Source organism: Sceloporus occidentalis, unplaced genomic scaffold (assembly GCF_023333645.1).
Source record: "Sceloporus occidentalis isolate IW3139 unplaced genomic scaffold, rSceOcc1.0.p SCAF_74, whole genome shotgun sequence".
In the NCBI taxonomy this organism is placed as follows: domain Eukaryota; kingdom Metazoa; phylum Chordata; class Lepidosauria; order Squamata; family Phrynosomatidae; genus Sceloporus; species Sceloporus occidentalis.
The window spans coordinates 4,541,264-4,555,000 of NW_028317054.1; the positions used below are offsets into that span (position 1 = coordinate 4,541,264).

The following is a 13,737-nucleotide window of genomic DNA, read 5'->3' on the forward strand; positions in this document are numbered from 1 at the left end:
TTTCGGTCCTTTGGTTCTGAAACCCCAGTACTGAAGAGGTTAAAGGCTGGCTAACGGTGTTTTGGGACTGCAGCTTTTTGCATGTTTACAAAGCAATCATTATTCCATTGCATAACCCAAGCCATTTTTCGTTTTTTGGCAGGTATTTCTTGAGGTTGTCTACTAAACATAATATTGTAATTATCTGTGGTTTTCGCTTGTAATATTTATAAAAGTTGTTTAAATTGTATAATGACTGCGATGGCCAGACCGTTGGAGAAGTGGTTAAGGTGTGTCAAAGATTTACGCGCCTTTAAGTGTGTTTAAAGGAAGCTGTCACATCATCACAGACATTCCAAAAAAATGGAGTTTTTTTACATTTATATAATAATATGGTATCGGAACGAAACGACTGCGTGTTTTTGAAGCAGTGCACCGAACGGAACTGTTATTTGCTATATTCTAGAGTAAATCCATCAGGGGGACGCATCCACAAAACCCTCCTTGCCTCGGAGCAGGTGAACTAGGAAGAGCAGAGAGAAGCAGCGTTCTCCGGTTGCTAGGTAATGGGGTCGCGGTGCATGCCGGGACGCAGCAGAATACCCACGTTGTGACCTCTCCCTCAGGCCCCCCTCTGCCTCATAACACGGAAGCATGGCGGCTGCCCAGGGTTCCCCGATGTCCATTTGTTCACAGCGAAGGCTGAGGATTATCACTGGTCATTTGCAGCCTGAAGCCGCGGCCAACCTCACTTCCAACGAGTGCAAGGCCCCGAAAGCACCCGTTGCTTCAGGCGCCATCCCTAAGAAGCGGTAGGTGGCGCAATATGGGCAGCTGGGTGTGGGGCAAGGGGTCTGGGTGCGGTTCTGGGCAGAGGTGGTATCTGACCCACATGAGCATCAGGTTGCACCGGCAAGATGTACCGCCCGAGACTGCCTTGTGGTCATACAACGTCATGCACACGGAGGCTCTACTGTAACGTGCAGGGAACTGTCAACTTTCAGGTCCGAACCTCTGGCTCCACACAAACATCTCTAATGAGTGTCACATCCACCATAGCAGAACAGCCATGCTCAGTGACAATCTGAGTGAACAGTTTCACTAAATTATAATGTTACTCTGGAAGGAAACATTGACCCCATCAGCTGCTGCCACTTCACACTTATTTATGACATAATTATTGTTTTATATTAAAGGGAGTTTTTCAAAGTAACGGCGCTCGCTGAATACCCGTCCCTCAGATGTTTAGCACACGTTTACGCCCTATTGACATATCATCAGTAAGCGTTTTGCTACTAAGTGTCAATTTTTTTAAGCATGTGTAATAAGGTTCCATGTGTGTAAAAATAACCGTGTAACGGGCATGTGTGAGAGTATGGAAAAAAACAAGAAAGTGTAAAAACGGGGTCCTAATCTCAGAGCAATTATTTCTTTGAGATTCCATTAATTTTATTACAGTCATTAGACGTTTGAATTAGCAAACGTTATCCCAACGGATTGAGCTGTCCGAGAACCGCTTTCTAGGACGCCTGCACCATTTATTTATTAACAATTTAGCGTGTTTCTTTTTGTATCTTGGTATCTCTTTAATAGGCAGTATAAAGGTTTTTTGTCCTCTTTTTAAGTGATTCTGAGACATTTCGTTTATTGATTGACATTGAAACAGACACATTGTTTAATTGCCTGCCCAGTGTTTTGATTGTAGATTTTGTGGTTTGACAAACACTCAGGGCGATATTATATGTTAAGAGCTGCTTTGTCGTTCCAAATGATTGCCCACGTGTGGTTTCAGGGGTTCGGAGATGTAATAATCCCTCTGTGTAGGTGGTAAATGATAGTAACGTTTCAGACAAAAACCAAGTGTTTTTACAGTGATACGTTACCCTATGAACAGGTCGTCTTTTGCCTTTAAGCAAACAACATTAAACCTTGGCACACCTTGCATATAATGAAAATATGGCATAACTTATGTGTTTTGTTTAATGGGTTCTCCCTTGCTTTAATCTTCTCACCTATTAAATTGTACATTATGCAGGGCCAGCTCAGCACTTCTTGCCTGTGGTGGCCTTTTATAAAAGTAAAGCGAAGGAACTGAAAACACAACTCTTCCTGTTGTGAATAAACCCAAAATGAAAACCATATCGACGGTCACCATTTATGGAGAACCATCCAATTCATTATAGTGTAATAGTAGCAATGGTAGTGTTACATTATGTATTGTGTGTGTATATATTATATAGTTTTATAAAGCCTTTGTTTGCAGATGGTTTAAGATGAAATGAGACATTTCATGCATTACTTCATGCATTATTAAGGGACAACCACAATGAGCTTCTTGTGCAAGAAGGTCTCATGCGTTCCCTCAGGATTCCTTGAGTGCCATCTTAATGGATGAATTGTGCGTTACGGAGAACTAACTTGTGGCCTACAGGAGAGACCCACTATGGTTGGCTCCTTAAAGCACTAGATCAGTGGTGTAATTCCTGTGTGGAGTTCTGTATACCATTCAGAGCAGAGGTTGGAGTTTGTAAAAAAAAGTGTGTTAAAGGATTATCAATTCAAACGGACCCTCTGGGTTCCTAAAGGTGACTAGGCGATTCACATAAAGTTCTGATGGGCCAAGCTTAGTCTGCTAGTCGCCATTTGGATAGGGTTGCCCTTAAGAGTGTTTGGTTTTTGTTCTTCAATACTTGTGAACTATAATTTTCATTATTCTCTCTGTTGAAGCAGAAGAATCGTTAGTACTTTGCTTGCCAATTCCAATTTTGTTAAAATTCTCTGAAGATTTATGATACAGACTATACGAAATCCATAGGGCATTTAGGATTTCTTTGTGATCAGACACACCGTGCTTTAGAAAAAACAGAACAAAACCATTAACTTTGTGTTCATTAATTTATCAATATAACAGCTATTGAATTCTTATCACCATTGACCTTCCCTGTGTGGTGGGATCACATGTGGCCAGTTAAAAGCTATCACCACCTGCCACATAGATATCGTCACATGCAATAACTATCCTATGACATGCTTGCTATTATTAAATGCTGGCGCATTTTAAAACCTTTCTTTTCTCACCAGCCCAGCTTAAAATACACCCAAGGTTGTAGCACGCCTGTGGATTCCAAACTGTTCATTCACATGCAATTTAATTATTTTGTTTCACAAGCAACATGTTGTTCCCACTAAAATATTAAATAGTGCCTTTGCCTTTGTTTAACTAATTGAGAGACAGAGACATGAGCAGTGCATTCAATTAATGTGTTATGCAGTTCATTGCATATGAAACTGAAATGTTTTTCCATTTTTAAGTAATGCAAGTTAGAGGACTCGTGATTGCAGCTCTTAAAGAATGTGGCGAAGGCAGTTTTGAGCGCAGAGGTAGAACAATTGGAAGCTTTTATTTTCCATGTACTTGGGTATAAAGTGTGACAGCCCAGCAAAGCACCAGCCAAACTATCCATTGTGTGTCACAGGGCTTCTTTATCATGCAACAGCTGAGTTTTTGCATTTTATTATAAAAACGTGTTTTTGTGTAAGCCTTGTTTTGTTAGTAAAGTTATTAATTGTGACATGTACTGTATTTCTGACTGATGTCAGCAATCTTTCAAAGTTACACTTCCTGTTGGGGGAAAATGTTAATCTTGCCACACCGGTTTATGTAATGTTAATACTTTGTCACAAGCTATTTTATTCCAGGACTGTACATGAGCACCCGTGCTGTTAAAAGTGCTGTTCCACATAGAATTATTATGTACTACTATGGTATGCATCTTAAACATATTCCAATCTGTACCATTTTCTTGCTGAAAATACTTTATCCTGTCTTATCTGCTTTGGCTGCCAATCTCTGACATCACAGAAGGGGCCTTTAAGGTCTTCTAGTTTAAAGAGACTTTACACTATCACATATCTCTCCCATCACACCTATTGAATAAAATACCTTACGCTATCACTTCCATCACACCTGCTGTGTTGTAATAAATAGAGAAGGGCTTTGGAGCAATGACATGACTTTGTTTCTAGACAACTCTAGTATTTCAGTACACTTTTAACACCGTTACAGAGAACATTAAGAGAAAACCAAGATGGCAGATTTCTTTTATTTCTCTTTACATGATGCAGGACTTATCTGGATATATTAGATGGAACAGTACATTTAGTATATATGCTAAGCTTTATCAATTGGCAGACAACCAGATTATTTAAACTGTATAGCATAACTTATTTTATTAAAACCTTCCCTGTTAGATAATCTGTCCAAGCTGTCTCATCCCTCTTATAGCCTTAATGAAACTTTTCTTTTCCAACAGACAACTTCTGCCCTTTTATATCTTCCTTTATAGTGTCAGAAGCAGTGACAAGTGACTACAAAACGATGAGAGGCTTAGTATATTTAGTAAATAATTACCTCCCATCTTGATCTCATTTAATTTGTAATATATATATGTATATATATATATATATAAAACCAAAAAAACGGCACAGTAAAACAATGCATTTTTGTCACACCCTTCTTTTGGAGTTTATCAGAAGTCCCACACCCTTTTTGTTTCCAGTATTTCCTTTCTAGACAAACACGTAACCTAACTCCTAACAGGGGTTGGAAAAAGATGATAAAAAAAAAAAATCTACATTTTTATTCTGGTTTAAATCCGTTTTGATTTTAATGCAAAGTAACATCCAATTTCAAGCAAACCAACATCCGTTAATTATGCAACAGATGAGAAAGCATAACTGCACAGTGTGTACGTGCTGGTTTCCTAACCATAGGTTGCCGATTCAATACCTGCCTGGGAAAGGTGACATTTAAGTCGCCTCCCCTCTTAACTGCTGCAAATATGTAATTATTTTTTGCTAGAATGTTAGTTCCAATAAGTTAACAGTTTTCTTTTTTTTTTTTTAAGTAAAAAGCTTTAATACCTTGTTATGGATATAAAAATCCTCTTGTGCTAAATGGTCATAGGCAGCTATCACCATAGACAAACATTGGCAGTAGGTTGGGTCTTAGTGACTTTAAACATGGCACTGTCATAGGCCACCTTTGCCTTTTGTGTACTGCCTGCCCTGCTAGATCTGACTACATGAGCCAGTATTCACCCCCCATGTGCATCAGGGAACCTTTGCTGCCCATGACACATCACTTTTCCTTCCTTGGACAATTTTTTTTATAGGTACTGACCACTCCAGAAAGGGAACACCCCACAAGAGCTGCTGTTTTGGAAATGCTCTGACCCAGTTGTCTTGCCATCGCAATTTGACACTTGTCAATATATGTCATAATATACCAACTTTATGATATTTTGATTAGTTATTAGTTAAATACTGTACACAATATGGACAAAAGCATTGGCACCTGACCATTACACCAACAGGGACTTTTATGACATTGTGTTCTAAATACATAGACCTTAATATGTCCCCCCCATGACATTGTGTTCTAAATACATAGACAGTAAAATGTCCCCCCCCCCTTTGCAGCTTACAGCTCTATTGGGTCTTGCATGTGCATGCATAGGCAACAAACCTTCACGTGCTCCTAACACGTACGCTGGTAGTGGCACCAATCATTATCAAAATCCCTGGTTTAACCCTGTAAGGAAAAAGGCTATGTTATACTTGTTGGGACAATCAATTTCAGCATGTCCCATGTCCCATGTCATTTTTAACCTTAGTTTCCATCTTCCTTATTTAGTGTACCCAGACAAATTATATATATTTTCTCGGGTCAATAAGGCTTTTCTTTTAAGTCTTTTATATTTTAGTGCTAGTTATATAGCGTTATAAGTTTCTTTTTCAAAGTTACTTAGAAATGTTTCTCACAGTATAGGTACCACTGCAAAAAACACAATTTATGTTCGGTCAGATAAGTCTCTATTGCCCACGTGCACATATTTGGGCCAAAATACTCCCGTACACCCTATATTTTTCTTTTTGTGTTTCTATAAATTTTTGGTTGGCTGTTTAAAAAGTATCAGAGCAGCAAAGCTATAAATCACCATGGGGTATTTGTAGATCCTGGGGGCACTATTTTATCTGACGAATGTACAGTACTGTGTATGCAGGTGTGAAAAATGCTGTAAAGTAAGAATTTTCCCAAAAATAGACCTGTTAAAAGTTTTACTTGTATCATTTAACAAAATACAAAGTGAGTGAACACAAGGAAATCTAAATAAAATTAATAGTTGGTGTGCCATTCCTTTTGCCATCAAAGCAGCATAATTTCTTCTAGATAGATTTGCCTTTTGCACAAAGTCGGGGATTTCTTACACTTATAAGCATGTGCTAATAATCATCAATTTAATATGTAGGCTGAAACTGTGTCGGAGGAATAAAACTCATTACAAGGTGAGGATGCACAGCAACAAGCATCTCGCATGAGGAAGCACAAAGAAACTGGCAAAGTTGAGTACCGTAGATGCGGTGGTCGGCCAGTGGAACAGTGCAGCAGAAGAAAAATACATTATGCTTTTTTCCCTTTGCAATCAGAAAATGTCCAGATATTTATACATCATGCAATACTGTCAGGGAGGCATCTGATTGGCCCCAAGTTTATTCTGCAGCATGACAACAACCCCAAACATACACCCAAAGTCACTATCTTCAGTGTAAAGAGGAACATCGAGTCCTTGCTGATGGTATGGCACCCACAGAGCCCTGATTTTAGCATCACATCTGTCTGGGATTACATGAAGAGAAAGAAGCAACTGCCTAAATCCCTGGAAACTGTTCTCCAATATGTTTAGAACCTGCCGAGTTCCTTATTTGTGCAAGTGCACCTAGAAGGCAAAGGGTCGTCACACCAAATATTAATTGGATTTAGATTTTTCCTATTTTGTTAAATGATTAAAATAAACTATTAACATGTCATTTTTTTAACACGTTTGTAAAAGCAGTTTTTCATGCCTACTTAAAACATTTGCATGGTACTTTATGACTGTGTATGTGTATATGCAATTGCTAAAACTTGAGATGTTTGTGGGCGCACTGTAGAACAGGCTTAGAAGCGATATATATAATCATAACAAAAACACTGCGGGAGTATTTTGAACTATTTTTTTTCTCTCTCTACAGTGCCTTATGAAAATCTTTTTTTTAAGCCAGATGTTGATGTATCAGTGTAAGCTTAGTTCAGTACAGCTGCTAGTGGTGACACCACTGGGATGTGCCGGTATGCTTCTGCTATGCATTTGTGCGCCATATGTGAAGGCTGCTATCAGCTGTATTTATACCACCCTTTTCAGCATCCCCTGCTTCAGGGCATAACGTTTGCGTTCTTCCCGCCTACACCCACCCTCGGTTCACTCTATGCTCCCCTCGGGTTCACTCTATGCTCCCCTCGGGTTCACTCTATGCTCCCCTCGGGTTCACTCTATGCTCCCCTCGGGTTCACTCTATGCTCCCCTCGGGTTCACTCTATGCTCCCCTCAGTTTCTATATTTTCTCTTTCCTATCCTTCCTTCTTCCCGTGAGGGTGCCCTTTCCTACCCACCTAAGGGGGTAGGCACTTATCCAGACCCACTAGGTGTTTTGTACATGTTTTACACATATTCAGACCATCTGGGCGTTTCGTGCATGTTTTACATATATATTCAGACCACCTGGGCGTTTCGTACATGTTTTACGCATATTCAGACCCACTGGGCACTTTGTACGTGTTTTACGTTTATTCAGATCTGCTTTGCGCATGTTTTACCCCTACCACAAATATACTTATGCGTTACATCCACTGCCGCAGCGTGCTTGGAGCTGGGGAGCCACTGACAGGGAAAGTAAACAATTAATAATTGTTCTTGGTACTGAGAGAAAACCTTCTGTTAGACTGTTTGCCTCAGTGGCTGATGATGTAAAGCAAATACAGATTATTGCTGTGAATGCGCAGAAATATATAGCGAAATCACAAATGAGCCAGTTACGGATTTTGAATATCCTCAGGTCGGCTCAGGGAAATACTCATCAGCTCGTCAAAGATCAAAATGGGTTCTGTTGTTTTAGGGTGAAGTAGATTAAATTACCCTAGTGGGTCCTGTCTGCTGTCACTTGCAGGGTTTCTTGGTCTGATCGGTATTGCAGTGTATTTATGGCTAATGTAGCAGTGAAGTACTTAAGGCCATGATGTTTGGCTTGATGTCTGGAGTCTTGTTTTCCTGGCACTTCATTTACAGTAAACACGGTGCGTAAGATACATTCCGTTTTTTATCCCTCTAGTGTTCATATGGCTGTCAGGAAGAAGAGTTTCCTGATTGTGGGAAGAAGCATGCGGATCCTAGATTTAACTAAAAGCAATCCAAATTAAAATGTTAAAGAATTAAAAAAAAAAAATATATATATATATATATATATATATATATATATATATATATATATAGGTAATACCGTTCAATTTCTGCAGACCATGTGCAGAAAGGGCTTGTGTTTTGTTTTTTTTTGTTAGTCAGGTGTTCAATAGCTATTTGTAATTTCACAGATCTCCATAATGGGGAAATACAACAAACCGTGAAAAGGAATCTGCCAGTCCAATTCCTACTGTTCTACCACAAGTGGCTTTCACGAGCATTAGTACTAGGCCGGGTTTATCAAGGAAAAACACGATGCTGTGTTTTTTATGTCATTTTGACTACATGTAAAGACACCAAGAGGTGTGGAAGTAGCACCCGTTTTCAATCCCGGATCCACTGGAAGTCTGTTCTCATCACATAATAATTGTTGAGCCATTAGAGATGCGGAATATCAAATAAAACCGACACCTCTTTGTAGTTTTGAATGGAGACCCTGGAATATGTCTTGTCATAAGTCCAGTCTGCTTTTGGCAGCCACGCTGAAACCTTGATCCAACCCTATCGTAGCAGCTTTCGCTCCACTTGACCGTGGCTTCACACAATCAAAAGTACCACTTCTATCCAATGTTTCCACCCTGCAGTTTAATACCATGTCCGTGAAAACAATAAAGAATGCTTATATCTAGAGCCGATGACCCAATAATGTCAGTATCAAATTAAGTTCATTAGCAATGTTAAAGGCAGCAATGTATGACCAGCTGCTGGCAAGCTTGCAATAGAACTGTGGTCCTTATGGGCATAAAAAAGTCACTGTGCCCTTAGAACTAAAGCCAATATTTCACTAGAAACTGCAGTTACTGCTTCTTCCACTGGCACCTGATTTAACGGAGGTGCCAGTTATCTAGTTTAAGTCTGCACTTGCCTCGTCTAATTATGATGTACAAAATAATTTGTAGCAGCTGTCATACCCGCAAGCTGTTTTGTTTGGCTAGGCTTTTTTAGTATTTAAATAAATAAATAAGAAAAGCCTAGTGTCATTTGCCCGCTTAACCACAAAGGTAAATGATACCGCATGGAAGTGGTCTTCACGTGTCTATGCTGATAGTGTAAGGTGTCTGGTTGTGTGATTCCACTTGGGGCGTAAGGAAGCGTCTGTCCTGCAGTGACATCTGGTGTCTGCCTTGTATGGCTGTTTATTCTCTCCCGTGGCTGCTTTACTTGTATTGAGAAGGTCAAGATGAATCAAAATGGATGCTGAGCACTCTGTATCATGCAAAGCATCTGTAAAACTGAATACTCTAACATTTCACAGGATACAGTGTGACTTTTTATCTTTTATTTGGCTTGCACATTTTAATTTGATAGCTCATTTAAATATACAATGGTATGGCAGGATAATGCCACAGAATACTTCCCATCAGAACTGCAATTTTGATTTGTCGAATTTCTTTAATTTTTTTTTTTTTGTGTTACATTAAATGTATCATCTGTTTTTATTTCTGTCTAATTTGTTTGCTATTTCTTGTTTGTGCACAGGATTTGTATCTGTGCTTTATACTTAGACTCTAGTATAATCAGCAGTGTGTCTGTCTGCCCTCAGAAAAGTATGCCTAAAATCTCATGATGCCTATAACGGAACAGTTATTTTATTCCGTTGTAAGCTGACAAGAACCGCAAAAAAGAATTGTGAGTTTTGCTTATATATTGAAAAATATGTAGTATTTTGCAACAAAGAAATAAAACAAAGCATAACATGCCATTTTTACAGTGGAAGCAGAGCCATTGTTTAAAATGCAATAGCCTTTGTACAACATGGCTGCATTTTATGTATGTTTTAGCAGCAATTCAAAAACATTTTGGTCAACGAAAGTACAAACCATTTTTATTCAGTTAGATTATAGAATAACGCTTATGGAAATCGAGGCAGATGCATCAAGAGAAAAGTGGCTTTACAGCAGGCAAATGGGCAGGCTGGGTGGACCAAATGGTTCTTATCCTGCTGTCAACTTCTATGTTTCTGTTTCATCGAGAGACTACCAAGACGTGAAACCAGCTTTCTCCTTCATGTTGTGCGCTTCTGTTGTATAGGAGGCCATTTGTTGTCTTGATATCTCCATGTCATGCAGGATGTGTTGAGGTTCAAGACTCCCAAAATCTCTTGTGTTGGTGTAATCCATTTACTTATTGCTGAAAAGAACACCCTACTTAATAAAAGTAAATAGATGGAGAATTCTGCAAAATCTAGCATGCTATTCCATCAACAAACTTGTTTCATTCCATTTGATTACTCGTCTTGTTTTCTCGATGCTAGTGCAATGGTTAAAGATGCTCTATATTTGGTCTGGGATCCCTGAATTTTTGTTTAAGAGCCATTCATTTCTTACTTATTTCCTAAATTATTGATGCCCCTTTCTTAATCAAGTAACTATATGCTGACGATATATATGTAGCAAGCAGCAGCGATGTTCCATTTTTTCCCATAGTAGTCACGCTATATTTCTCACTTTGCCCAAGAATTGACCTTTATAAATATGGCCTATAGAAGTTATTAGGATATGGACATTTGGCATTATGGTGTGAAATTGCCTCTGATGTGTCCATCGCGTGGAGTGCTTATAATTGCAGATTCCACTGCATACAATGGGATAGAAATTGACCCATATTATGCGGTTCAAACATAAAACTGATTTATATAAATGTTAACTAAACATCAACAAGCACAAATCTCTAGGATGAACATTGGAATAAAAAAACAGAATAGCTTTTAATAGGGATGAATGCTACACATTAAATGTTACTGTTTTGTTTAAAATGGGATATTAATATTTGAACATTTAGTGCTAAGATATCATCGGTCTATTACAGTTGAGAACACCCATTCACTACAAAAGAGATGGCTGGCTGCTAACAGAGCATTAACAATTTATGAGCCTATGGAATTGACCTCTTAAGCCCATAACTGTCCTATAAAACATAATATTAGTTTCATTCCGACTTTAAAAAAAAAAATGACCTTTTTATTATTTTGCATCCAGATAACCATAATATGTAGGTGATGTGTTAACCTATGTGTTGGTTTACAGGCATTAAACGTGTCTGTTTTATTACTGGTCAGAGAAAAGGACAAAGGCGTTATTAGTTTATCAAGAATTGTTACTCTGGGCCTGTTACCCCACCCCCGCCAGCCCATTCTCTCCATGGCCTGTAGGTCTGCCATACCATAGGAAAAAAAAAAAATCGTATTACTGCAGAACTGTTCCAGAACATTAAACCTTATAAAAAAATAAATAATAAAAAAAAAACCATCCCCAGCCACGCAGCAGTTTGAAAATGTTGAATCCATTCAGCGCCAGTTGTATTTAATATTTCTCAGATGAACTCAAGTTCAACCCGGCTCTATAATTTTCAGTTTATTTGCCTTCCGCGTTCACGTTCGATAAAACAGTCACTGCCAGTTTGAGCCGGTTCTGGCTAACCCTTTCTTCCCTGAAGCAGCCCACAGCATATCGTGAAGCCCGTAGTCTCAGAGGGTCTTCTGCCTGTAAAGGGTTACGGACATCATAAGTCAAGGGGAGCCTGTCTGTCTGTGCAAACTGATTTGCATGGAAGGTGCAAACACTAGGCACATACATTTGCCTTGTAATGAATTGTCTTATATATTATATGTTTACTGCTAACTTTACCGTCTGCATCTGTTAAGCTTGCCACCCTGCATAAGCAAGGAGAATTGCCCACCAATATCTGCCAGGCTGTGTTTAAAACAGGCGGTACATTCTACAGTCTGTAGTTTATGTCTATTATTCCTTCCTTGTTGATGTCTTGTTTTTTCCACTCTCATTTATCAGAAGAATATGTTACGGAGTTTGTGATATCATGCAGCATTTACCAGTCTAAAGAACATTCTAGGTGTTTTAAGATCGCAGGTGGATGACATTTAGACATGCTGCAATATGCTCCCATGGTTAGGTCATGACATTTGGCTAGAGAAAAGCAAGACCCCGCAATGATTGAAACATATTATGTGATGATTGTAATTGTATGGTGCTTGATTTGGCCACGCTACGAGACCAAGACAATGTATGAGAATGTGGAAGAATGAAAGCTGTGGGATAACGGAATTCTATAAAACTGAGTTCTTCGTAAATCACATTGAGCAGAATAGATAACACCTTGCAGGTGACCCTTTCCATTTATTAGGAAATGTTGTTAACGTGTTTTAACCTTATTCACTATATATGATCTGAAGAAATGTACAACCGAAATATAGTACGTGATCAAGTTATGGATTCTACCAAAATTATTGTACTTGATGCAGCCTGACTTTCTAGAGTTTTACTATTTCCATATAGCCATACCAAGTACTGATGCCTGACAGGCTGTTACAATCTACCTTTCCATTGCCATGCTGGGGCTTTTGCCAACAGTGTTCATTTTTTCTAGATGGACTATGTCTATTCAGTATTTTGTGCTATATATATATATATATATATATAGATATAATATACCACCATAATATTCTGTAGCGCTGTACAGTGGGTAGACGGCACATAACAAGTAGTATATAACATGATTTCACTTACAGAAACTGGTCTTGACAATTCCTGGGTGCCAGGTTGCCATAGCGACTAGAAATGGCTTCCTGGAGCCTGGTTCTGGAGTATCAGGCAAGACTGGGCCCCTGAGACTGAGACAGGTGCCACTTACATACAGCACCCAGGCGCCTGCATTACATGACCCTGAGAGGCAGTGGTGGACTGCTTGCACATGTGTGTGAGTGTGTGCTACAGTGTTAGTCAGTGTGTATGTATACCCCTGGAGTAAGTGTATGTATAGTGCTTGAGTCAGTTTGTGGTACTGCAGTGTCAGTGTGTTTATGTATAGTGCCAGAGTCGGTGTTTTGTAAATATATGTATATGTGTGTGTCTGTATTGTACTGCGTGTGTATTTTATATATGTTAAGTGCCAGAGTCGGTGTATGTTGTTGGATAGTATGTGTATATGAGTGTATGGTGTTGTGTGAGTGTATGTCAGCATAAAGTGTTAGAGTGCGTGTGTATTATTGCATGGTGTTAGACATTAATGCACATGCAAGCTGTTACTGTATGGTGTAAGCGTATATCAGTAACAATTGATGTAGCAATTAATATTTATCCATTAGTGACTTGATTTACTACTAATTGAATGCATTGATTTATTAAATGGATTAAAATTTTCACAAGTGTATACATTATTAAATGGATTATCATTAATATATATGATGTATGTTTAATGTATTGATGAATATTTTATTAAAAATGTATGTTCTATTCCATATATTTAGTATATGTATATAATTTCTTATCTATGTGTTCTGCAACTGGAATGTTCTCACCGTGCGTAAGGGTATATTTTAGTTTGGCTTTAAAAACCTGCTTTTTAAAATATCTGTACAGTGTGAACAATAAAGAGCCTGAGCATGGGCTGTGGCTAGGAGAGTCAT

At 38.7% G+C, this 13,737-nt stretch overlaps 1 protein-coding gene across 1 annotated transcript in view; it reads left to right on the forward strand.

Moving 5' to 3' along the window:
- Window positions 1-633: 633 nt before the first annotated feature.
- Window positions 634-13,737, forward strand: part of AGPS (alkylglycerone phosphate synthase) — a 73,552-nt gene continuing 60,448 nt past the window's right edge. The window contains exon 1 of the mRNA XM_089494730.1: window positions 634-791. Within this exon, the coding sequence (XP_089350856.1) occupies window positions 634-791 (158 nt within the window). The remainder of the gene's footprint in view (window positions 792-13,737) is intronic.